General features: G+C 43.6%; 1 protein-coding gene across 3 annotated transcripts; it reads left to right on the top strand.

Moving 5' to 3' along the window:
* Positions 1 to 807: 807 nt before the first annotated feature.
* Positions 808 to 25,022, top strand: RIC8A (RIC8 guanine nucleotide exchange factor A). Of its 3 annotated transcripts, none has more exons than XM_019547227.1 (11): positions 808 to 1,087; positions 3,549 to 3,732; positions 11,804 to 11,851; positions 16,916 to 17,530; positions 18,233 to 18,333; positions 18,830 to 18,980; positions 19,893 to 19,988; positions 20,295 to 20,439; positions 21,147 to 21,291; positions 22,658 to 22,777; positions 24,400 to 25,022. In XM_019547227.1, the coding sequence occupies exons 2-11, from the start codon at positions 3,649 to 3,651 to the stop codon at positions 24,518 to 24,520; spliced, it is 1,626 nt and encodes a 541-aa protein (XP_019402772.1). In that variant the 5' UTR covers positions 808 to 1,087; positions 3,549 to 3,648; the 3' UTR covers positions 24,521 to 25,022. The 3 variants fall into 3 exon arrangements, with proteins under 3 accessions (XP_019402772.1, XP_019402774.1, XP_019402773.1); XM_019547229.1 differs by having other exon boundaries at positions 809 to 1,087; positions 18,239 to 18,333; XM_019547228.1 differs by lacking the exon at positions 808 to 1,087 and adding an exon at positions 3,266 to 3,343.
* Positions 25,023 to 26,252: the final 1,230 nt, after the last annotated feature.

The raw sequence follows: 26,252 nt of genomic DNA on the forward strand, positions 1-26,252 counted from the left end.
CAGGCCTGTGGCCTTGCTGCATTCTTTGCAGCAGCAGAATAGCTTGATTCTTTTTTTCTTTAGCGGAAACATGAGTGAAAATGAAGAGCTGTCATTTTCCAAGGGCTGCCTTGAGTCTCATGAGGGTGTCTGGAGTCTGAAACAAGGTTGAGAACCACTGTTGTAGGGATTCCTAGAAAATGAGGGTTGGAAAGGACCTCAAGAGGTCATTTAGTTCAGTGGTTCTCAACTTTTTTCTGTACCAGGACCCATTTGTAAATGTCGATGGCCAGTCTGGACTCACTCCCAACCCGCTGCCCCCAGGCCCTAGCCCCTCAGCGTGTGAGGCAATGGAGGCCCCAGGCAGCCCCTGGCAGGCTGGAGCTCTGCTAGCCTGCAAGGGAAAAACCCTGGTTTCCCATGTTTTTTTCCTATCAAGGAGAATTCATTTTTAAAGTTTCTTGATCCATTTTCCAAGTTGGTTTGCACCCCTTTCATATATTCTTGTGATCCATGGGTTGAGAAATACTGATCTAGTCCAACCCCCTGCTCAGACCAGGACCAGCCCCAACTACATCATCCCAGCAAGCCTTTGTCCAGCTGGGTTTTAAAAACCTCCAAGGATGGAGAGTCCGCCACCCCTCTGGGTGACCCGTCCCAGTGTTTTACTACCCTCCTCGGGAGAAAGTTTTCCTAATATCAAACCTAAACTTCCCTTGCTGCAACTTGAGCACATTGCTCCTTGTCCTGTCATCTGCCACCACTGAGACCAGCCCTCCCCTGGCAGGCAGGAGGATCCGCCCCTTGCATTTTGCAGAGTGCTCATGTTTTTTTGTATTCCTCTTGCTCATAGTGCGGGGCGGGGAACAGCCTAAACCCCTGACAAGGCTCCTGATCACTTACATGGCTGGCAGGCTGGTGGGTGATCTCTGCCCCGTCCCACAACCCCAAGCCTCCAGGTAAGGCAGCTCTTCCCTTTGCCTGGGTCTCCCCCCAGCTTCCAGCCACTGCTCCCTGCCTCCTCTGGCTGAGAGCTGGGGAGGGTAGGGGCAGCAGCAGCGTCCAGGAAATGAAGCAGGAAACCTGAGCCAGCACAGCTAAAGAGAAGGTAACTCGCTTGTCTTTTCTCCCTTGGATGACTCATGGCAGCTACACATCTCTGTCCACTTGGCCCCTTAAAATCCCAGCAGAGGTGGCCTTAAAATACAGCAGTTTGTTGCAGCCTTTGCCACACTTCCATGTAGATTCTCTCTGCAGGGTCCTTGCTTGCCTGAAATCGTCTCCATTTTGTCCCTTTTTTCGAGCGATCATCAAGTACTTGCTTCACAGGAAAATAGAAAGCCACATCTATATAATCATTCACTAATGCTGTGATCCCACAAAGGCTTCCTCAGAGGAGCTTTGCTACCAGGAGTATTTTCAGTTTCTCTCAATGGGATTGCTCCCAGATGTAAAGCTAAGCACATGAGTGAATCTCAGTAGGATGCTGGTCAAAAGGAGGAGCAGGAAACTAAGCCTCCTCCTGTTTTCTTAGGGGACTAAAGGTACCAAATAGTTCTGTTTTCTTAGGGGTTTGAACCCTGAGGAAAGAATGGCAATAAAGAGGAGGAGGGGGGGAGCTTAAACAAGCAGAATAAAAATTGCAAAGATTGAGGTCAGTGGTTATTATAGTCCATCTCCTGCATTGTTATGTGACATTGGACTGAGCAACATGCTGGAGAGGACTGTGTTAGGGATAAATCCTGTGCTGGTCCTAAAGGAAGGAGCTGTCTGTTCCATCTTTAATGTCTATGCCACTATGAAATCTCTTAGTTCATTGTGTGCATATGTGGGCATTGTGTTCCTGTTTTTCTTCCCAAATAATTCTATGTGGAGCAATGAGATGTCAGAGTGGGCGCATCTACAGGTGCACTTTAATGAACAGTAGCCTATTTTACTGTGAATTAAAACGTCTCATAAAAACCATGCTAATATGCGAATGCAAAGTAAAAATAGGCTAGCGTGCTTTAAACATCGCTAAAAAAGCATGCACTTTCACTACTGCACATTAGGGTAGCCTAATGCACATTTATTTAGGATCTCAAATTTGAGGTACTAAATTTAATGCGCAGCAGGAAAAGTGCATTAATGAATGTGTAGACATGCTCAGTGTGCATTAAACTGACACACTGACTTTAACTGCGGTAACTTTGTAGTCATGGCACAAACCATATGGCAGAGGTTCTCAAACTGGTCCGTGGACCACCACTGGTCTGCGAGCTCCATTCAGGTGGTCCACAGAAAGGGTTGCAGAACAATCAAAAATATCTGTATTTCGCCCTTCACTTGATTTATTTTTTCTGACAACGGAGATCAAGTGGTCCACTGAGACCCTCAGCAATTTTCAAGTGGTCTGCGAAAAAAAAAGTTTGAGAACCACTGCTTTGTGGTGTCTACATTGTGCATTGTGACTATGTAGACACATTTGAGTCGGTTTTAATCTAGCTAGCCTAGAGAATGAGAGCAGTGAAGTTACTGGCACATGTGTCAACCACTGATTACCCAAGTCTCTGGGTGGGTTTATATGGACCAAGCTGACGCTTCTGCTCTGGCAACATTGCTGCTGTCAGTACCTACGCTATCTAGATCAAAGCCAGTCTGGGTATTTCTGTGCATGTTGCAGTCATGACTTTCTGTGGCAGTGTAGGGATAGATGTAGACGTTTGATTCTGTAGTAAGCAGCTCCCTTTGGAGTCTAGGATTGGGGCCTTGTGTCATTTTACACTACCTGTCTTCAGTACTATTGCAAAATTTGTCACATAGCTATAGAATCTTAAACCTTTGTGCTTTCACAAATGTGTGGAATCATACTGTGATTTATGATGTGACCCCTTATTATTATTTAAAGTCACAGCTTCAGCACTGTAAGCCTACGTGGTGCTTTATAGACACTTTAAACTCATGCCTAGCCTTTAAACATAAATGTGTGTCTAGTGGTTTACAACAGATCACTTGGCTTTTGGGATGGTGTAAACCTATTTCCTCCTGTATCATGAAGACACACACTTGTGTAGTTTGTTCAGCATGTCCTCCAACTTCCCTAATTACATAGCCTTTTGCAGGCCCCAAATATACCAGGCTGGATTTCTTTTTTAAGAAACTGCTGAGGAACTCTTTCATGCCACCTTTAAAAAACTGCTCCACCTTAATCCAGTCGGGATGGAGCTTGTCTATCGATGTTACTCCCCAGGGATGTTTCTGTGTGTGTGGTTTGGGGGGGGGGGGGGGTTCCTCTGTGCAGTATGAGAAATCAGGACAGTCGGTGGAGGAGGAGGGCTAGTTCAGGGAGCTGTAGTTCTGTTCTGTGTTAATCCTCAGGCTGGGGGTGAGGGAGGTTTCCTAAGTGATTTAGTGGGAGGGCATATATTAAACACTGAAAGGCAAAGAGAGAAGGAAGAGGATTAAAGGGAGGGGGAGAGAGAGAGAAAGAGGAAGCGGGTGGCTGATTTTACTGGGGATGTCCATCTGCTTTGCTTTTTAGGTATAACAGAGTAAGCAATCGCACTTGGTTTTCTTTTCTTCCCCCCCAGCTGTCTGAGTGGCAGGGTCCCCCTGCATCTGTAATTATCCAGCAACATAGCAAAGCCCCTCCCTGTCTCGCCTCAGATCTATATCTAAGCTGCTGGAGCAATGGAGCTCAGGACTATGGTAGTGACTGTGGAAAGCGGGGAGCAAGACACAGTCCTCAAGGTGCTGCAGATCTACAATCAGGAGGTGAGTGAGTGTGGCAAGCTGCTGCTTGATGTCACCTTTCCCTATTTATAAGCAGGTTGGTAAGAGGATCTATGTTCTGGGATCTCTGTCAGGCACAAGGCAGGGTAGATCTGCACTTTATAGACTAAATCAGAGGTGTATACACTTTCAGCTTTCTGTGTTATCTGCCTCATCTACTTGCATTTGTCTGTGTTGCTTGTCTGGTTGATCTTTCCTTTTTCTTTCCAGCAGATCTTGCAAGTAAGGTTTGATAATGAGCATCTAGTAAACATCTCTTCCCTGCTTTCCTTGTGTACTGGAAGCAAAGCCTCTGTAGGGGATTTTCACATCTAGGGCCCATGCTAGAAAACTGAGTGCCAATGTGGGAGCTGAATAATGAAGGAAGGTTTGAAGGCCTGAGGACGAGTGATGGATGAAGTTGAGTGGTTATGGCTTTCAATTAAGGAGCAAAAACCCCATGGGGATTTGCCAAATATGCATGTTCTGAAAGGTGATCATAAGAAAAATCTAAAATAGGATGCAAAAGGAGCAACCTGTTAGGAATGAGAGATTTTCACTGCTGGGCTAAAAACAGTTCAAAATATTTCATGAGTATACCGTCACCTTCAAAAACATGTATAGTTGTGCCCAGATAGATAATCTGTACAAGTGCAGCGAAACTTGCTTCAAGGAAGTTACACCAGAGAGACATTTGGCCCTGCAGATCTACATGACTCATTCTGCACCACTCCTAAGTAGGTGGAAAATGAGCAGAGAAAGCTGCAAATATTGTTGCAAAAGTGTCATTTACCAGGAAAAAAATGTGGGTACCACATCTGTTCCAATCAAGCAGTTCTACATGGGTAGAAATCTTACCTAAGAAACAGTAGATCCTCTTAAAGAATGACTTACAGCAGCAGTAGCAGAAACCCTGGCAGACAAAACATGAAGGAGAAAGTAGGAGAACAAAGAAGAAATTTGAAGAGCAGATAGAGATATAAAAAAAGCCACCAAGACCTTGGTAGGTATATCAACCATAAGAAACCTGTTAAGAGTATCAGGGAGAAAATGGAATGATCAGTGAGGATAAGATATTGCAGAACAGTGAAACCGTTTCTTTGTATTGGTCTTTACCATAGCAATTGATGGCGAGGAAACATGCTCCAGACCTATTATTTTCAGGTAACAATTGGGCATTTTTAGCATGGAAGGAACTTAATGTTAAGATACCCGAGAAATCCATAATAGCACTGTTGGAGTTTCATATTTTTCAAAGTTTCTGGAGAAGGCATAATTTGTATATGACACAGAATTATTTGAGGAAGTCAAGACTGCCAAAGATCATCAGGACTTCTTAAAGGACCTACCAAAAGGCATGCTCTAAAGCTCTTTGAAATCAGTAGAAAGACTATCATCGACTTCAGTGAGCACAGGATCAGACCTAAAGCTAGGTAATAAAGTAATATGGAAGCCAAAAATTTCATTGTAGTCTGGTACAAGAATATGTACATTGGAAAGAACAAATTGAACTATTTAGACCTTGATAATATGTTCTAAATGAACTGTCATCAGGTGGTGGGGAGGGGGAATCCCTATGCAGTATTTATGAACAGCTCAATAAAATCTTTGATGCAATGTAGCATTGGTCAAAAACAATGAAAGGAAGTGCAAAGGATAATAATTTATGGCTTTTTTTTATGCAGAAGGGGAGAGTAAATTATTGTAATAGTTATGTTTGGACTTAAAATGTATGAATTGGTGAGCCAAGAAATTAAAGGAGAACACATTTGAAACATTTTAGAAGGAAGTAATGCATAATGAACTAGTGGAACTCATTGCCATAAGATAGCATTGAGACAAGGTGGCTGAGTAGAATTAAAAAAGGATTAGACATTTATTTGCATGCATGATTAATGAATTTCATTAGGTAGGCTAAAATATTGAAATCCACATTGAAAACTTGAAATCCTCATCCTTTGGAGCATAAATCAATTTACTAACTGCCTGGGCTTGGAAAGAAAACCCCCACCATGGGCATGAATATAAAATGGGCAATTATACATCATCCTTGGGAGCTTCTGCAGTGGACCACTGTTGGAAGCAGGGTACCTGAGTAAATGGATCATTGGTCTGATGCAGTAGGGCAACAGTAGTGGGGACTGAGGGAGGGCTCATTGCATCCTCTACCCCTTGGACACTTACAGGTAGTACAGCCACAGTTTGGCACTGTGGTTTGTTTTCAGTTACCTGCGCAGGTGTTACTGCAACCTGCACCTGTGTTAGTAATCTAGGATAGTAAGTGCCTTAGTGTTTGGTGAATGGAGTAGATACATATTTCTAGGTCATCCTTTTGAAGATGCCTCTTCCTGAGGTGTGGAAATTGTTTCATTCTTTTGAAAAAAAGGATCAGATTAGAAGTGTTATGCTTTGGATGCAGGCTTATGATTCTGATCATCTATCTACTGCAGTGAGTAGTGGGGTGAATCCTGTGATCCCTCCTCAGTTTTCAGTCATTCCTGACTCAGATAATGCTGCCACTGATTTCAGAAGGTCTCTGAAAAATGGCTAAGCAAAATCTGAATTGAGGACCTTGGAGTTTGGGTCTCTATATTTGAGTGACTATGTAAAATGTGCTAAAGAGAAGATGAAAACTTTTCTTTTTATGCTTTCCACCCAAAGCTCATTATGAAAGTGAGAGTGAGTTATTTGGTTCATCCTGACTGTAGCTGTGCAATTAAAATGATCAGTGTCACAAAATAAGGTAGTAAATATACACTGCAAGCTGCTATGCAGTGCGAATGTATTTACGTATGCTGATCAGTTATGTTTAAAGAATATGTGTTGAATAACTGACATACTCTCAGATATCATGCTTAGGAGGACCCTAGACAGATTAGTGACAGGTTGGACTGAAAGAGTAGATAGTGAGTACTAACTGTATGAAAAATATGTAGATTTGGGCCATAACTGGGCACAGATAGGTTGGACAACATAGCTGGATTATCATGAATAGCTACTTCATGGCTACGCTGTTATAGTTTTAAAAAATAAGTTAGCTGGCTGAAGAGCTGTATCTAGGAATGTGTCACATAACAGTAGCTGGCTAAAATGACTTGCCCAGAGTTTGAAAATTAAATCTATATACATGCTCATATCACAAGCAAAAGGAGCAAACCCAAAGATAATATTCAATTAATAATATTACTTGTTGTTTATGCATCACTGTAACTTTATGTGGCCCTTTCATAAATGAAAGGCTCATTCTGAGCCCTACGGTATTCTCATTGCTATAGTCAGTGCCAAACAAGGGAGTGAGTGTCTAGTATCCTGTCCTGATGCCTTTGACTCCCCAGCCTGAATAACCAGGTATCCATTTACAGCTAGGTCAACTGAGGGCAGCCTTCAGTAAGGCTTGAATTCGTGCCTTGGTAACTGTAGTGAGATATCGTTATTGCTCTGCCGTCCCACCCCAGCTCATGGTCCTTTACAGACCAGTGAAAGTTGTGTCCAGATTCTTGGCTGTTTCTTCACCTGTTTTGTACTTTTTGGAGTCTTTGAGTGGAGTCTTTGACCAGCAGGGAGAAATCTAAGCCATCCTGGTCCAACAAACGTTGGGGAGGAGAGGGAAGTCTGTCTGAAATTTTAGACTGATGGAACAGCTCCATGAGCAGTTCTGATGCTGTACTAGCTTTGTGTTGCACACCAAAGCAGTCCTCTGTGGTCTCCAGGGGCAGGGCATGAGATGGAAATCTACCACTGTCAACCCCTTTCTCAGCACAACTAAGGATCCATCCCTGTGTCCCAGCCTGACAAGGTTTAAAAATAAACACAGACAAATGGCTTGTTGTGCACTTTATGGATACATGAACTTGAAAGAACAAAACAGAATTTCTTGATTTTTATTTATTTATTTTTGCTTTGAGTACCATAGCAGATCTGACTCGAGACATGGAAATGGGAATACATCAAAGGGAAAAATTACTTACAGGGTAATGGTGTTCCGGTACTTAGAAGGTTGTTGTAAAACTGATGGTGATCACCATCCCTCTTATGCAGAAATTGATCAATTTTCTGCATCAATTTTTGCTTAATTTGCAGCAAAGATGATTTAGGTTGGATATTAGGAAAAAAATCTGCTTGAGTGATGAAACACTGGAAAGGGTTCTTTGGGGAAGTTATGGGGATTCCTTTTACTGGAGGTTTTTAGGAATGGATTAGATAAATATCTTTTAGGGGTGATCTAGATATACTTGGTCATGTCTCATACCAACAGATGGATTAGATGATCTTTTACAGTCCCTTCCAGGCCTGCATTTCTAGGCTTGTCTTAAAGCAACATGCATATAATTCAAGTTAGCTGTGTCAATAATGTTAAATGGATTGTGCTGGAAGACAAAGACAAATGTGGAAGAGAAAGGAAAGTCAGGTTTAACTGATAAGGCTCAAATGGAAGAGAAGAAAAACTTGGAAGTGATGGAAAGGGACTGGAAGAGTTTTGTGAGCCTGCTACTCTGCTAACAGTGAAAACTGTGTGATTTCTGCTCAAAGAAAGTACAAAGTAAACTAAGGTAAGGAGGGAAAGATACACAAGAGAGAACACGTAAGTCAAGGAAGTGTTGAAAGATCATAGAATGAAATGAACTGCTTTGATAGTGCCAACTGTACCTGAGTGAAATGCACCCCCAGTGACACTGTACAAACTGCAGGCCTGGTACATCAATGAAATGCTGATGTTTTGTTGCAAACGTAGTACTTAAGAATGCTTCTGCATGTGGTCTCCTGCAGAAGTGTTAGAGTGAAGGAGTTAACTGAGCATTAAAATGCTTTGAAAAGAAGAAGCTGAATAAATCACAAAAGTTTTCAAATCAATAAAAGACAATAGGTAGATAAAAGAAACAATGGGGAACTTGACAGCAAGGTACCTAATGTCCCTTCTCTGTATATTCTGTCAGGACTTTAATGATGGAAGATGCCAAACATGCCAGATTTAATAACAAGCTAGATCCATGCAGAGAACAGTTAATCAAGAAGTGCAACGTTTGAAGACTAAGCAGATCCCAGGGTGCAGTTAGAGTCAATCTTTTGAATGAAGAAGCAAGTGAGGTGTAGGATGTTAGCTTTTCTTCTGCTCAAGAAAGCTTATGATGTAAAAGCATACCTTACCAGCTATATTAAGGGATCCAGAGCAGATGGAGAAAGCTATAAGAATGTCGGCTGTGGAGCTGATTATGGAAACTCTCCAAGGAGAGGGATGAAGGTTGATTACTAGAATACTGAAAATGCAAAAGTGTGTATAAAATCCTAAATGATTGGTATCTGTCTCAAGAGTACTGTTAAGATCAAAAGCCAAGTGCTTCACACACCTGGCAAGGAATCTTCTGTTTTAAGTGTAGGATATCCTTCTTGCCTTCTCACTTTGGGGATGTGATCCTTCATATGTGGCAGCTTTTTACCTTAGGATTGCTCTTTTTACAGAAAAAATGGACAAAACTGAAGACTGTCTATCTTCTGGTATGCCTTGTAGCCAACTTAGAAAACTCTTGAACTGGTTGCTTACTCATAGAAAGTCATGGTTAATGGAGGCAAAAAAGAACCACAGAAACACTAAGAACTCCTTGATCTACAACTGTACAAGCTAGTGCTGAAAGCAGAAACAAAAATCAAGTATTCATGGTAGAAACTAATCTGAATACAGGCTGACCCTGATATAGGGAATTTGTATTACCACTACTGCAAAGACAAAAGGAACATACCTCTCTCCTTCAAGATCAACCTAAAGCTGTGCCCCAGAGAACTTTTCTGGACTATGAGATTCTTTTAAAGGCTTGGCTGGCCACCACTCAGCTCCAGAGTGGGGCATCTCTCTCCATGAGGAACTGTCTTGTTTTTTCACAGAAATAATCACTCGCATTTCTGAGTGCTTATATAGGCCATAGGAATTAATAAACCAGGAGTAGGACTAGAAACAACCCTTTCTGTTGATAATTCAGCCATTTACTTGTGATATAAAATTTCACTGGTTTAGACAAGCCAATAGACACTTAACACATCCCCCACATACAAGCAAACTAACCAAGCACCTATAAACAAATCAAGCTGTTTTTCCTACAGGAAAGAAGTTAGAGTTTTTATTGTTGTTTCTGTGTTCAGGAAAGTACATGGGTATATTACGGTGATGGGGGTTATAATAGTATTGTGATAAGCTTTTGGAAAAAAATGAAGTCATCTGAAAAACTGACAACAAGCTTTCATGTGAGCTCTCCCCTCCCTACAAGTCTCTTCTTTCCACAAGCTGTTACTTGTTTCATATATTCATTCCTTTTTTTAAAGTATAGAAGTGACTGTTTTGATAATCTAGCCCACTAATTCTCAACCAGGGTGTTGGTTGCATCCTGGGGGCCACAGGATTTTTTTGGAGGGTGTCCCAATGTGTAAAATAAGTAGACAAGCACAGGTTTAGGCTTCTCCCTACTTGACTGCTTCCCCCCCAACAACTGCCTGGCCCCTGTAGTAATGTAATAAATACATTTGGTTTTCAAATGGGGTTCCGCTCAGTTCACAAAAGTTATGGAGGGGTGCCTTGAGTCTAAAAAAGTTGAGAACCACTGATCTAGCCTGACTTCCTCTATAACACAGACTGTAGAATTTCACCAGAGTTTCCTGCATCACGTCCAGTAATGTGTGGACATATCTATGCCTTATAGGGTCAACAAAATGAGGCTTCTGTGCCTACGAATTCCGTGTTATAGGGTAGCCATTAAAACAAGGAGCTTGTAGATTTCTCTGAGCCGCAAGCCCAGGGATTTACTCATTATACAGCAGACGTTATGAGGCTAAGCCATGGAATCACCCAGAGATCAAGATTGCCCAGGGATCTTTAGTGCCTGTGGAGGATACGAGTTATTTTTAAAGGTCTTATTTACAGAGGAGTGACCTAAAAGAAAGAAAGAGCATGCAGTGAGGGAAATCAACCTTGTTAATGATAGAAAACTAGAGCAACCCTAGGAGCTGATGAAGACAAAGATTCCTACTTTTAAATTGCTGAATAGCTTAGACAGAAGAAGAGAATGAGGACCAGAATGAAGCTTGTGCTAGAACAGAGAGAAATGGGAGATAACAAGGCTTGCATCTAAAATTAAAAGGAAGGAAGTTGCACAGAATGGAGGTAATTTAGGGGACCTGGAGCAGGAAGGGGATTGGGAAGAATGAAGCAGCGCAAAGCTTGGGGGACACCCTCTGGGTGTAAGTAGTGCTCAAGAATGTAAGACAAATGTGGGGGGTGGATATGCATTCAAGTAAGTAGTAGTCTTTCCTTTGATTTCAGTGGCCTCCAGATTCGGCCCTTATTGAAACCATAAGAGATGCTATTACCAGTTAAGTGATCCTTGCTCTCGTTTTGTTGTTAATCTCGTTTTGTTGGGTGAAGATCTCCATCATAGAATTCCTATACAATAAATCTTTGACCTTAGATAACCCCAGCTAAATTGGTTTTGCAGTACCACAAATTTGATTTGCAGTACTAGCAGAATTATTTTCTGCCAAATATGCATCCAGAGCCAGGGAGCTACTGTCCTGAAATACTCTGTTAACCAACCTTGCCAATGATCTTGTGCTCCTTAGTATCTCCCCTTTTGATATTTTAGAGGGAAGTGAAAGCCTCTATAGTGCATCTAAAATCAACTGTTCTGTACCACATTAAGAAAACTTCATAAGCACTCCTACAACCCAAGGCCTGATTTTTGTCCATTAACATTTTGCCTGGTTTCTTAGTGACTTCAGTTGCTTATGTTTTATCAGCTCACATAAATAGACTGTTTCAAAACTGTCTATTGCACATTGCTTTACTGTTTTCCTGCATCTTGGAGTTCCACAGGTTGCCTTTTCTTTTGTGAGATGGAATTGTTGTAGTTCTAATTCATTTCCAAACCTACTGCCTTTCTGTTGAATGACTATGCCCTAGCTTTCATGCAGCTGGCTGAGTAAAGGGAGCCCATTTACTTTCTTTGAAGCATTCCTTATAAACTGTAGAGTAAGTTTCTTTTCTCAGTTTGCTTGCCTCTTGAGACTGATCATTTCTGCTTTGCTTTCACAGAAGTCTCAGTGCTTCACATTTGAAGATCATGAGCAGGAGGAGAGGAAGGTATGTCCTTCATTTCTTTCTGTGGTCATTCAGGGGTGCTTGAATGCAGAGTAGCTCATGTAGTTAGGCCCGGTGATGATAAAACCCAAAGGCTAGGGACAGACATTACACACAAATTGGTTTAAGTGATCAGAAACTGGTTTAAACCTGTAACAGAACAGATGTTCAGTGTACATAAACCAGTTTGAAAATGGATGAAACCAGTTTGAGATAAACCTGGTTGAATGTAGTGTCAGACTTAACTGATCTGAGTCAAACCAGTTTATGCAATGTCTGTCCCAGACCCCTTCCTGGTTTACTTAAACCAGAGTCCCCCAGCATCCCAGATGTTTTGCAGCCCTGAGTGGGGCTCTCTGCTGGAACTCTGGCAGAGATGACGGGCACAGCAGCATACGCCTGGCTTCCCTTTGCTCCACCTCCCCTCACCACTCCCTGCTCAAGCAGGGATTCCCCAGTCCCACAGCATGGACTGTAGCCAGTATGTGGTATACTAGCTAATGCTGAGAGGTGTTTGTGTAAGGCAGACAGGACAGCTTAGGGCTTTTGGGAGCTAATCAACAGGTAGTTGGTAATGTTCCTCCATTCCTTCCTTGGAAAAAGTTGTTTAAGAAGAGCTTGAACTAATGAGAGAGGCTTTTGTTTTGTTTGATGCGCACATAAATGGTAACAATTCCCTGTGTAACTCACTGCTGTGTAACTCACTGCTCTGTTTTCAACTCCGTGCTGGCTCCCACTGGTTGGGTGGGGGGGAACCCCTCTCTAATCAGAGTGTCCTGCCAGAGCCTGGCCACGCCCCCCCTCAGTTTAGCACTGAGGAAGGGAAGGGAGGGCTGCTGTAGTGCCCCCGGCTTCTAGCCTGAGCCGCTGTTGCATATGCCCACATTTCTTCAGTCCAGAGGGGATGTCTGTATGGTTACAAACTGGATCAGCCTAGCCAGGTTAGACTAACCTGCAAAGACTGAATCAATTCAGGCTCAGGCTTTTTGAATGTCTGTCCCTAGCCAAAGAAAAAAGATAATGATTTTCCACTGGGTCACATGTGGAGCAGTACTAGGTTAGGAAGTAGGTCTGGGTGCTGATTGCTGGAATTTACCTGTCATTATATGATCTTTTAGTAAAACTGGCTGTTACCATGTAACAAAGTGCACCTGTTTCCTTTGGGTTCAGTGGTGGTGGAGATTTGTACCCAGGATATGTTATGTGGTAACTCTCATCCCATGAAGAACATTTAAAAGAACTTGAGAATTCTCCCAGTGCATGTTAAATTATTCTGAATCTGTGACATGGACTGCTGCAAAGTATGAGCTGGTAGAAAATGCTTTGCTTTGTGAGCCAGACCAAGTTTCAGATTAAAGCACTGGACTGGGACGTGGGAGATCTGAGCTATGTGCTCTGCCTCTGATTTTGTGTGTGAACTCAGGCCTGTCACTTGGACCAACAATTTCAGAAACAGCACTGATTTGGGGAGCCTCATTGAGACACCTGCCATGTCCCTGCATTTCCTTAGGCAATAGAGAACTGAAAGTCAGGACTCTTAGTGTCTCAGGGTGGGCATCTGAGGTGCTCAGAGTCCTCAACTGTAATTTCTGTGCCTTAGTTTCCCTCTCTATATAAAAGGTAAGGATGAGAAAACTTACTGTTTTATATTAAGCTGCTTGTGAGCAGCAAGGCTCTTGCTAAGGAATTAAATTAACAGTTCTCTTGTTCCTGTTCTTGGCTCCTTATTATGATGAACTATCCATGATGAGGCCAAGCTAAGCCAATTACACTGAGCTACAGTAAACCCTATAATCAGTGGTACTTTGATCCTTTCACATCTATAATACCTGCCTCACTTTGCAAGAGAGATGCATTCACCTAAAGGGAGACATTCCTGCCACCTAAGCAAACATAATGTATGGATGTGTGCAGATGGACATGCTCACCAAGTACCTGGCCGTGCATGGAAACAGCCTGACCTTTGTTTCTCTTTAATGAGGCATTATCAGTATGGCTAGACATGCAAGTGGTGCTGAAGTACAAAAAAGACACAAACTCTTCAGGCATCCATCAGGGATGTATAAGATCCAGCCAGTGACAGGGTGTCTGGAGTGGTTCTTCAGTGTCTTGTCAGTGGTGCCCATTCCTTGTCTAGAGGCAGAATACTGTTTAACATGATCTCATCTCTGCTAGGGTGCAGGCTCTGTTACTCCTCAACACTACTTGATGAGCTTTCTACAATTCCTGATAATTTGAGGCAATCACTGTTTTATACTGTCTCCTACTGTGGACACTGGAGTAGAAAGCCCCTGTCTCGTTGCCTGCAACACCTTCTCTGGGTTTGAACCCATAATGAACAACTACACTCCTATCACCAGCCCTGTAGATAGGCAACGGCTTATTATGTGCATGCACTTAAACATGGCTACACACAAGCATCCTCAAAACAGACATACCCTATACTGCCTGTACCCAACACACAAGAACAAATTCACCTCCCCTTTAACTCTGCTGAACTCAGTGAAGTTATGCTGGATGTGAATAGCCTGCGGTATCAGAAACATGGTAAGATAACCACAGAAAACACAAAGACTACCATCCATGTAGCTAGGAAATATCCTTCATCTACCTACCCACACTTAAGTCTTCATCTGCAGTGAAAAAATGTCCTTTTGTAAGAAATGATTATGCTCCCTTGGCCATTGGAAAAGTCTGTGTATTTAACTTAAAAGTGCTCCAGTAGATTTTCAAGAAGGATACTGTAAGAAATATGGTAGATGGCCTTGGGTTTTGTAGCGGTAAAGGCTAAAGAATCCTAAATGCAAAGAGCATTCGAAAAAAAAAACTTGATGGGACAAAGCAGGCCTGTCAGCACACCTGTCTCCCTTACAAAAGGTCAAAATGAGATTAGAATCCAATAGAGACTTTAGTAGAGTGAGCCACTGTGCCTTTGTGGAGCTTCTGCTTGCTATACATAGTGCCCTTACATGTGTTTTTATGCTAAGTGTTTTTTATACTATTAAAAATGATTGTAATGTTAAAGTGATGCTGTAGCCAGGAATTATGGGAGAGGCAAGAATTTCTTTGGGTGATAGTTGGTCCAATAAAAGATATCACTCCCCAAAAATCCTTGCCTTGCATAAAACTTATTGATCACTCCAGTACTTCAAGAAACTGGATTGTACTGTAATGTCAACAGATCCTCCTTCTTGGGTGGCTGAAGGAGTTTAACTGCAGAGCTTGGGTATTACAATATAACTTTTATAAAATGTTTGTAATAGTTATGTCTTCAAGGAATCCTCCTCATTTAGTTCATTTTGGATCATGCCTAGAAAGGCCTGGGAATTACAAGACCTCATTGATTTTATGTTTTGTTGTCTCCAAAGACATAGCTGTGATAAATGGCCATTTCACCCTCACTTCTAAACACTGACTTAAGGCCTGGGACCTATAGAAAGGTCTTATATTACCATGGCATGATTACTTGCATGGGATGTACAAAACAATGGTTAGTGCCATCATATGTATAGTAAAAACTAATTTATTAGACACGAGAATAATGCATCACTATGTTCTTATTAATCAGTGTATGGAATGCTTGCTGGAGTCCCATTGATATGTACACAAAATGCTTTGGCTAACTTATTATCTGTTAAAGTAATTTCCAGATGTACATACATACTAAATCAAAATGGAATTTGTTCTTGATAATTAATTTGGTACCAACCTCTGCCCTCCATAGCACTCATCAAGCCAGCTGATGTTTACTAAGCATTAGATGCACCCCAGCTTTTCATAGCCCACAAAACATAGACAATCAGCCATTTTGCATAATTGTTTTTTATTTTGATTAAATGCATGTAAATGAACAAAGAAATAATCTTTGGCAGATTTGTTTTACTCCTTCATAATCATGTAATTCTTATATAGTGAGTGTGCCAAATTTTTGTAGTAGGAAATTGTACATTAACAACATCTGTTCTCATAGAGTACCTGCCATTGTGCATGAGTGATAGAATCCTTGTCTGTCATCTGAGAGAACCATGTTCGATTCCTGGATGCATATATAGCTGCAGTCATCAAGGCACCAAATGTCTGGACTTGGTCTGGCCTTTGCATACTGTCTCAGTGGTCTAAAGAGAGGATGGAAGTTCTGGGCAGCCTCCATTCTTCTGCCTAGGCATGTCTCAAAGGTCCTGGTGACCTCTCAAGTGTACATCAAGGTCTACAAGGATTAATGGTTTTGCCTAATATTACTGTCATTAAGTAATCCAGTGTGTACAGTCTGCCCTTCGAATTTCTTTAAATACATTTTACTTCAGTTACAGGTGTCAAAATCATTCTGTATTGTGTCTTAATATAGCCTGAAAAATGTCTCATAAAAAGTTGAAGATTGACTAATTAATGAAAAATTGGTCACTCATGGATAATTAGTCATCATTACAAGTCTTCTTGGACTGATGACTTAACCAGATTTGGCTGTAATTGAAAATGACTTTGCGGGGCTGTGTGATGTATTATTTTTTTTATGTTCAGTTATTTACAGTTATGCAAGATGTCATTAATCCACAATGAAGTCGTTTTTCAGTGGGTGTAACATTGCTATCACTGAAAATATGTTATTGTACACCCCTGATCAGTCTGGGTCAGTGACTCTTCCTGTTGTTGGTGTGAAGTGGTGATTTCTGCTGTGTCTAAATGCTTAAGGTCTTTAATCTTCGCAACAGTGTCCCATTTGCTTTTCTACCAGGCTAGATCCTTCTCCCATCCCTTATTGTTGTATTATGCATCCCGTAGATTGTTCAGCCTATTTCCTGCATCTTTAGAACATTCTTCTTCCCCATGACTTTGAGGCACCCATTACCTCCTCCCATATTTCATTGCTCAAAATTGGTCCAATTGCAAAAGGTGGTGCCAAATGACCCTGAACTTTGGAAAATCACATTGGAATCTGAGTCTTTGTGGCAGGGCCATCTCTGGCTCAGCACAGTGCATTATGTGATGCCAACATTTGGGAGCAGTTGAAATGCCAGCACTTCTAAGCATCATTTGCTGTATTTTCATGTTTCCCTTTTCACTCCACAGAAACTGGCACAGCTGCTGATCAAGTTCTTGGAGAGGGAGCTCCAGCCAGCTTGCCAAGTCACATGTTTGGAAAGCATCCGCATCCTCTCCCGGGACAAACACTGCCTTGACCCCTTCACTACCAGGGAAGGCCTGAAGACCCTGGCCAGACATGCTGGTATTGACTACTCGGAGGAGGTCATTCGGGAGATCCCAGATCTGGATGTCATCCTGGAGGCCCTCAAGTGCCTCTGCAATATTGTCTTCAGCAGCTGCCGTGCACAGGAGCTGACAGCTGAGGCCCGACTTGTGGTAGGCCTGACTGAGCGCATTAAACTCTACAATGAGAAGAAACTCCCCCATGAAGTCAAGTTCTTTGATCTGCGTCTTCTGTTCCTGCTGACAGCCCTGAGAGTAGACATCCGGCAACAGCTAGCCCAGGAGCTCAGGGGAATCAGCCTGATGACAGACACCCTGGAGTTGACACTAGGGGTGAAGTGGTTGGACCCTTATGAGGTAGCTACTGAGGGGAGCCTTCCTCCACCCTTGCCTCGCCAGGAGACAGAGCGTGCTATGGAGATCCTCAAGGTGCTCTTCAATATCACATTTGACTCTGGCAAGAGGGAGGTGGATGAGGTAAGTTTCCTAGTGGTCATTTCTCAAGCTGTTCATACTGCCTGTGATTCAGTTTGATTTGTGGTTTTTCCACCTCCCAGTTTTCATTCTTTCTCTGTTGCACACTAATGTTGGTGCAGTCTCCTGCCTGTTAAACTAGCAACAGAACTGTGCCCTGGGCCCTTCACGTTGAAATCTTTAGTATCTCTGTCCTATGTATTGTTAACTTTTTGATTTCAGAACATTTAGAAACTCTTCATTGTCTTTTAAATGTTCCTATGACTTGAGCTATAACCTTGAGCTAGAGAAGAGCAGAGAACTCAAAACATTTTTAGAAATAGTAAAACATGGCCTTTTCCACTTTCTGCATCAGCTAAAGAGTATGATGGCAGATGCAGGCAGCTGACTTAGGAATGTCTGTAGCTTCTCCCCAACCTGGTATCAGCTGTACAGTGTGATGGAGGACTCAGGAAGATTAAGGTAGGGTATGGAGTAGGAGCAGGATCAGCAAGTGTTTAAGGCAGCAGTAGCAAAACTCTGGGTTCATTTCCATGATTAGTGCATTGCTCCTCTTTCTCCATTTAATGAAGATGGGGCTTGCTCTGGGTTCCGGAATGCAAGACTGTCCCAGAACAGCAAAGACAAAGTCACAAACCTTGTGATATTGAGGACTGCAGAGACAGATTTCCTTCTCATGATTAGGTGTGTCATTTTCTGTTTTGGGGCCAGGAAGATGCTGCTCTGTACAGACACCTGGGTGCTCTCCTTCGTCACTGCCTGATGATTTCAGCTGATGGAGAAGATCGGACAGAGGAGTTTCACAGGTGAAGAGCATTGTCTCAAGTGTGAGACTTGAACCTATGCATCTTTCTTGCTGAGAACTGAAACAGCCATGCACACATGAAGGGTTGGATTTTGATAGCATTAGCCATGGCTACAAGTGGTCCCACTAAAGTCAGTGGGACTGCTCGCCAGAGTAAGTGCTCAGTAACTTGATTAAGGTGTCCACGGTCTGGATCTTAAATAAATTACTCTATCCTGTTGTCCTGAATAGTTGTTGTGCATTGGATATAGACAGTTCTTCTTGGAAATAGGCCTGCAACCTCCCAATGTCAAGTCATGTTTGACCTTGATGGGTACCTCCCCTTATTAGCGTGGTCATAGCTACAGTCTACATGGATGTCCCAGTAAAAGATAATTTTTGAGCTTACTCTTAGGCTCCCCAGGAATTAACAAATGAACCTGTTCTTTGCACAGTTTAAAAAAAATGCATTAATGCAAATCCCTGATCATCTGCTTCTTTTTTTTCTTTACACTCAGCCACACAGTTAACCTGTTGGGCAACTTGCCTCTGAAGTGCTTGGATGTCCTACTAACTCCTAAGGTCCGGCCAGGCTCACTTGAGTACATGGGTGTCAACATGGATGCAGTCAGTATCCTGCTAGATTTCCTTGAACGACGTCTTGACAGGGTAAGGGGGAGATTGTTCAAAGCCAAAGGGGAAAGTCTTCTGGACTCGATGGATGGCAGACATGATCCTCTACCTCACATATAAATATGCTGCTTTCTCCTTTAAAAGGCAAAATGAAACAGAGAAACAATAAAAACTGCATCATGTAGAAACCACAAAAGCATCAGCAAAAGTAATGGCTGATTTGGAATTTTCCTGAGTTGTTTGAAGATATTCCTCTAATGGAAGAGGCAGATATTTTTGCAACAGAAGCTGAGGAGTGCTTGGTAGCTTAGCAATTTGATAAAAGGTTAATTGCCTAGAAGATGACTGGTTGGTGGAATGGTAAGATGATTTATTTGTTGATAAAGATGTAATAGTTGTATTGGGAGGTAACCACTGACTGCTTGGTAGTTGGTTAACTGGTGGTTGAGTGCAAGGCTGGTTATCAGGGAATAGGAAGAACTATAACTAGGTAATAGTTGGTGAATTGGGCAACTTTGTGGATACAAGGTTAGCTGGTATAGTTGACCTGTTTCTTTGTAGTGTCTAACTTAGAGTCAATTGGTCACTGCTCTCATTTAGATAGAGAGGGCTGAAGTTTTTGTAGGCTTTGAGCCTAAATGGGGGAAATAACAGTCAAATTCCTCTTCAGAATCATGGAACTTCTTTTCCAGCAGCTTGGTCTAAGTGTCTTCTGAAGCCAGAGATAAAACTCATCAAGGTGGCTGTGTTTTCATTCTCCAAAGTCACTCCAGGGGCTTTGTCAATTTTGACTGCATTATGCCTCACAGCAGGGAAGCTGCTGTTGCAGAGTACTGGAATCTTTCTTAACCCATGACTCCTTCTATTCGGCTCTACACTGTTGCGATCTGCCTGTATTAGGAACTGAACTACCTACACTTACTGTTTGTTTTGTGCTCTTTTTCCTAGGGCCATAAACTGAAGGAAAGTCTGACCCCTGTGCTGAACCTGCTGACTGAGAGTGCCCGTGCCCACCGCCAGACAAGGAAGTTCCTCAAAGCGAAGGTATCCTGCTGGCTTAGGTAGAATCCAAATTACATTAATTTCTGAGTCTTCTCAGGTGAGAGGAGATGCTATGGATCTTCTATGAATACCATCAGGCTACAAACGGATATCCCCTCTCTTATATAATAAGTTCTGACCTCCAAGTCTGTGAGGCCTGTAATCTCTGCTGTTTGTCTGCACAGTTCCTGCTTTCCCCTACGCTTATTCAATGAATTGGTTGATAGAATCCATGCAGACACCTTAGTGCAAGATGCTGCAGAAAACCCCAGGCTGTTCTGTTTTGATCCCTCTCACTGTGGTTTGCAGGTGCTGCCTCCTCTCCGGGATGTGAAGAACCGCCCTGAGGTGGGGAACTTGCTGCGGAACAAGCTTGTGCGCCTGATGACTCACATTGACACTGATGTAAAGCACTGTGCGGCAGAGTTCCTCTTTGTACTCTGCAAGGAGAGTGGTGAGTGAGGAGACACCTCGGGGCTGGGTGGCATCTCCTGGGTTCTCAATTCCAGAGTAGCTGGAAATGGGATCCAAATTCCAGTAGAAGCTGCTGTGTAGAGCTCACAGCATGTTGTGCTTTCTTTGGCTGAGGGAAATTCTTTGCTAGTCTTCAAATCTGCCAAACAGGCAGTGGGTGGCTATGGGAGGGCAGAGGGAAGTGCACCATGGGAAGGATGATTAGCTTTCCCATCTCTTGAATGCAGCTTCTGGAGGAGTGGTGCCAGTGATTTGGTGATCTGCTGCCAAGGGTTGAGTCCTCCTTGCCCCACAGGCAGTGGGTATCATTCAGACCTGTTGCCAGCAGGTGCTCCATACCTCAAGACCAGCATAGTTGCTGTGTAATAACACTGGTCTCTGCTTTTCCCTCTGCTTTCCATTCCAGAGCAGTTGCCATTTTGGGGATACTTTCGAGGGGATAAAGACCTTGCGTTGAATGTATTGCTTCACAGCTTGGGAGCAGGATGTGTGCCATAGCCTTTGTTTCTCCTCCTGCCTTTTCCATGTGAAGGCATGTCCTGTGGACATCCATGTTGGCTGCTGCATCAAGTTTGTTTGATAGGGTTCTCTCATTTGCCTCCTGACCCTATGAGTCTTTTCTCTGGCTGGGTAGCTGGTAGTGGGGTGGAGCAATGCCCTGAGTTTTCTGTCTCTTTCCCTTGTCAGTGTCACGGTTTGTGAAGTACACAGGGTATGGAAATGCAGCAGGGCTCCTGGCAGCACGAGGCCTCATGGCAGGGGGCCGGGAAGAGGGAGAATATTCTGAGGATGAAGACACTGATACAGAAGAATACAAGGAGGCTAAGCCCAAGTACAGAACCCTTTCTTTCTGTTACCAGTCTATACTGTCCCCCATACCCTTTCTCTGTTCATTATTCTGTACATTTCCTCACTTGCTTTCTATTTATCTCCCTAAACCCCTCAAGACACGTTGCCTACTTTCTCCTCCCCAACCCCATTTTACTGCTTGCCTGATTCAGTGGTTACCAATTTCCTGCTCCACAGCCACTCCCCACCCTTCAGATTGAAAGTCTTCACCCTCTGGATGAGCTGCTCATGTGCCCTGGCTGTAGACCAACATATATGTCCTATTAATAGGCCTTACGAAGAGAGGCTGAGAGCCATGAAACTCTTCAGGCTAGAAAAGCACAGGCTCTGGGGGGACCTGGTGGCTGCCTATAAGTACATAAGGGGTATGCATCAGGATTTGGGGGAATGTCTGTTGACCAGAGCACCCCAAGGGATAACAAGGACCAATGGTCATAAACTCCTCCAAGACTGTTTTAGGCTGAACATAAGGAAAAATTTCTTTACTGTCCAAGACCTGGAATAGACTCCCTCCAGAAGTGGTGCAGGCACCTACTTTGGACTCATTCAAGAAATGTTTGGATGTTTAATTTGCTGGGATCCTTTGACCCTAGCTGACTTCCTGCCCCTGGGGCAGGGGGCTGGACTTGATCTTCAAGGTCCCTTCCAGCCCTAACGTCTATGAAATCTATTGTTGGCAGCAGGATATGCTGTCAAGAGCAAAACAGGCTCTTTCTGTGTACAGCTAAGGTTGGGCAAAGGGGAAGGCACCCTTCAGTAAGTGGTGTGAGCAGTTCTTGTAGAATGAGAGTTCCAGTGCAATGCCTCCACCTCCAGCTGCTGTGTCCCTGTGCTCAGCTGATGAGAACCCATTCCTATGTTTCCTCACTGAGGTCATGGTACGCCCCAGTCTGTGCTGAGCTCTGAACCAACACAGAATTTGTCTTCTTTGGTTGGGCCATTGGTCTGTCCATTCCACTGTGCCATTCAGTGCCTTTTTAGGCTATATTCATGGATTTTTTTTTTCTGTAAAACTTTAAATTGGGAGGAGCACAGTGGTGAGTTTTTAATTTATTTTCTCCCCTTGGATTGAAATCTTTGGATGGAAATGGGTAGGGCAGGGTACACTCCAACCCCAGTGGCTAGAGATGTGGGAGTTGCTTGTAGAGAGAGTTGGGTGTGACACAAAGGGGGCAGGGGTAGAGCCCCTGGTGCACTACACTTGTACTCCTGTGATACCACTAGCAGTCAGCAGCTAAGAGAGAGTGTCCCCCTGCCATTGAACTCTTCACATAGTTATAGGCAAAACCCACTTTTTAATGAGCCTGTTTGTCTCCTCTCTCTCTTCTCCCATTCATGAACATGGGCAGCATTAACCCAGTGACAGGACGTGTGGAAGAGAAACTCCCCAACCCCATGGAAGGGATGACTGAGGAGCAGAAGGAATATGAAGCCATGAAGCTGGTTAACATGTTTGACAAGCTGTCCAGGTAATAGAGAGGTGCGTGCGTGCGTGTGTGTGTTCCCATAGCATGAGGATGCAGTGGGATTTGAGAGACCCCGTAGGTTTCTGATGATATACCAGATCAGAGCTCGTATGCTTGTATACCTACTTGTAGGGCTTCAGGAGGAGAATGCCAGCTCAGCGTAGGGATAGTTGGTAGGGTCTATAGGAGATGGACATATTAACCAGTCTATATACCATGAATGGGGCATGCCCCCAGTGGCTAGAGGGGGCACGGCTGTGCCGGAAGTGGCAGGAGCTTGGTGGCGGTGAGTGGGGAGCTCCCATAGGTGCCGCCAGCACTGTCAGCGGTGGGGGTGCAGGGTAGCAAGCACTGACCATGAGTTGGCGACCACCTGCAGGTGCTGCTGGCAGTGTCAGCAGCAGCCAGGGGTGATCATGGACTGCCCACAGATGCCAGTGGTAGTGCTGCCAACGGGGTGGCAAGCAGCAATGTTGACAATGCCTTTTTTGCAGGGGGTGCACTGCCATGCACAGGGGGTGCATGTGCACCTATGTGTACCCCCTATGCATTGCCCCTTCTGCGCACAGTTACCTCTGTAGAACGAGTTTAGGAGCCTTCATCAAGCACCTTTTGAGGTAGTGTCAGAACCACAGGTCACCTCACAGATGTGTTCTCCATTACCAAGTGCATCTGAGTACAGTCACCTCACTGGAGTTCAGCTTGGAAGCTCTGTAGCAGCTGGCAGCACTGCCCTTGGGTAGCTGCTGGTAGGAAATAGTATTTCAGTGACAAATGGCAGCCAGTGCCACTGATTTTCCTTCTCTGCAGGAGAGCCTTCTCTAGCAGTAGCTGATCCATTATTCATGGGCCCTGTAGACAGGAATCCAGGATTTACCTAGTGAGTTCAAAAGACCCCAAGACAAAGGAAAAAGGCAGTAGGGCAGATGCAGATTATCAGTTAATGAAGGTGCCACATGTTTTTCCATTGTGTGTTAAAGAGAAAGAGACCCAGCCTGATGCCACTAACATTACACTGCAGCTGGCTGGTTAAGATGGTACCAGGGCCTCTAAGGTATTCTACACTCAGACCAGTGCAGCAGGAGCATAGAGTGGCTGTTCCTGGTGCTGCTGGAACTGTAGGGCCACCACTGTTCAGTGCCTCAGGAGCTCTGTTTTTACTAAGTTTCTTTAGAAGCAAAGCCAGTTCCTTCCTTGGATTAGATTGCTTGGTCAGTGGGGTTTTTTTCCTGCTGTCATTAAAAGCTTTGAAACTGGAAGCCTTGAGTGCTCAGAGGTTTCTATAAGAGTTTTGGGTGCTCAGCATTTCTGAAAATCAGGCCAGCCTTTGTTCTTTTAACAAGCTTGTTCCAGGGGTCATCGGTTTCATTGGTGTCAAACAGCATTCTTCTTGGCTGTCATGTAGGTCTTGAGAGATCCCATAGGTCTCTGATGCTGTGACAGCTTAGAACTCACTGGTTCCAACACATACTTTTATAGGCCCTCCTGGAGCTCTTCATGGGTCTCTTGGGGGATGGACATAGATGCTTAGTAACAAGGGTGGATCTAGGACCAATGCATTATTGTGATTCTTCATCAAAACTACTTTTCAAAATTGCTCTGCTGTTTTCCCCTTTTAATTGCAGACAGCAAGTCATCCAGCCGATGGGGATTAGTCCAAGTGGCAACCTTACCCCTCTGGAGAATGTTGTGCATGAGATGGCTGAGGAGAGGTCATCATCTGACTCTGACCGGGGGCTAGACTGATATGGACCTATCCGTCTCCCCCCAGGACTGTGGACCCTCCACTCACCATCCAGAACTGGTGCTGCATTTGGCGATTTGGCACCGGGCAAGGGACACAACCCATGGGATCTGAATAGTGGCTGCCTCCCCACTGCCCTGGGAGGGAAATGACTATCCCCTCCCTAATCCTGCAGCCACCTCTCCTTCCCCAAAAGCTCCCCACAGCTTGGTTCCATCCTGGTTTCTCTCCCTTTATGCCCATAAGGATATCATGCTCTAGCCCACTCCTAGGATTTTCCACTAGGACTTTTTATAAGAGAATTTTTGGGAGGGGAGGAGATATCTTATCACATCCACAGGGTTCAGTAGCATGTGAAGCATTGTCTGTACTGACACTTGTGTTGGGTATATGACTTTGCGTGCATCTCTGTGTGGTGACAAGTGGGAGCACTGTTTGCATGTAAGCAAGACATGCATCGTGAACATGGAAAGGCCTGTCTGAGAACATAGGTTGGAACGGGGGGAAAACAAGGTGTAGGGGTGTGTGTGTGTGTGTGTGTGTGTGTGTGTGTGAACATGCATGCACAAGCACAGAGTATGACTGAGCTGTACAGTGGTGTGTGTGCCTGGTGAGGATGTGTCCCTATGCGTGTGGAGTGAGTGCCATTGTGCATGTACAGATAGAGCCATGTGTGAAGCATAAGCACACGGATGTAATGTGTGTGTGTGTGGGTACAGAACATGTGCCAGTGACTGATGTCTGATGAAATGCCCTGGTGGGGACATGTGATATTTAGATGGGTGTACTGGACCTCCTGATAGGGTACACGTAAACATTCGGTGTGAAAGCATTTATATTGTATTAATACAGATCTTGTCTAAAGCTTTCAGCGCTTACACTGATTGCAGGGCTGACATCTGCAGATGACTCTTTGCCAGAAATGCTCTGATTTTTAGTCCATGGCACTGTGTAGTGCTCGTTACCACCAACTAGTAGTTTCCTGGATTAACCTCTCCCTTGGCTCTTTCTGAGTGGGAGACCACATCCCACACTTAGTTGCCTGCTTAACCATTTGCTTCAGCTTCCACCTATCCATAGCTCTTTGAACTCACAGGCTGGCATCAAAGTCCATCCATCACTAAAGCTTAGACTTCCCTGTTCTCATAAAGGAAAACAATCCTCTGGTTTGTCTTGTGTACCAAACATTTTGAAACTTATTAGCATAAATAAAAATGGAAGAATTCCACTAGAATAAAGAAAACCTTCCCACAAATGAGTACATTGATGCGTCATCTGAGTGTTGCAACTTGAAGCAAATGAAAAGGCAGTCAGTGTTCCTGAGAAGTTTAAAGTTTATTCCAAAATAACTCGTTTTGGTATAATACTTTAAAGCTGAAGCTATTACTAGACCTTAAATGACAATAAGAACAAAAAAACTTAATTAAATGGTGTAATTTGAAATAAAGCATCAGAGCTTCAGGAACCTCATTTCCCCAAATCATCTTAGCTCTGCCCATTGTACCTCATAATGTGTACTGGGATTTGTAGGACCATAAAATGGTTTTTGGCTATTTTTCAAATGTTTGCAATTAATACTGAAAACAACACAATGCTGTGGTCATGTCAGTTCCAGTTTCTCCTTTCTGGGGAAGAGGTCATAGCTATTCTGAGAATTAGTCTATTCCCACTGTCTAAATTTCAATGCTTACATGGTTGCGCAGGTAGTTGGGGCTCTGACCCACACCAAAAGAA

The sequence above is a fragment of the Crocodylus porosus genome, unplaced genomic scaffold (assembly GCF_001723895.1).
Source record: "Crocodylus porosus isolate Cpor-Errol unplaced genomic scaffold, CroPor_comp1, whole genome shotgun sequence".
Taxonomy (NCBI): domain Eukaryota; kingdom Metazoa; phylum Chordata; order Crocodylia; family Crocodylidae; genus Crocodylus; species Crocodylus porosus.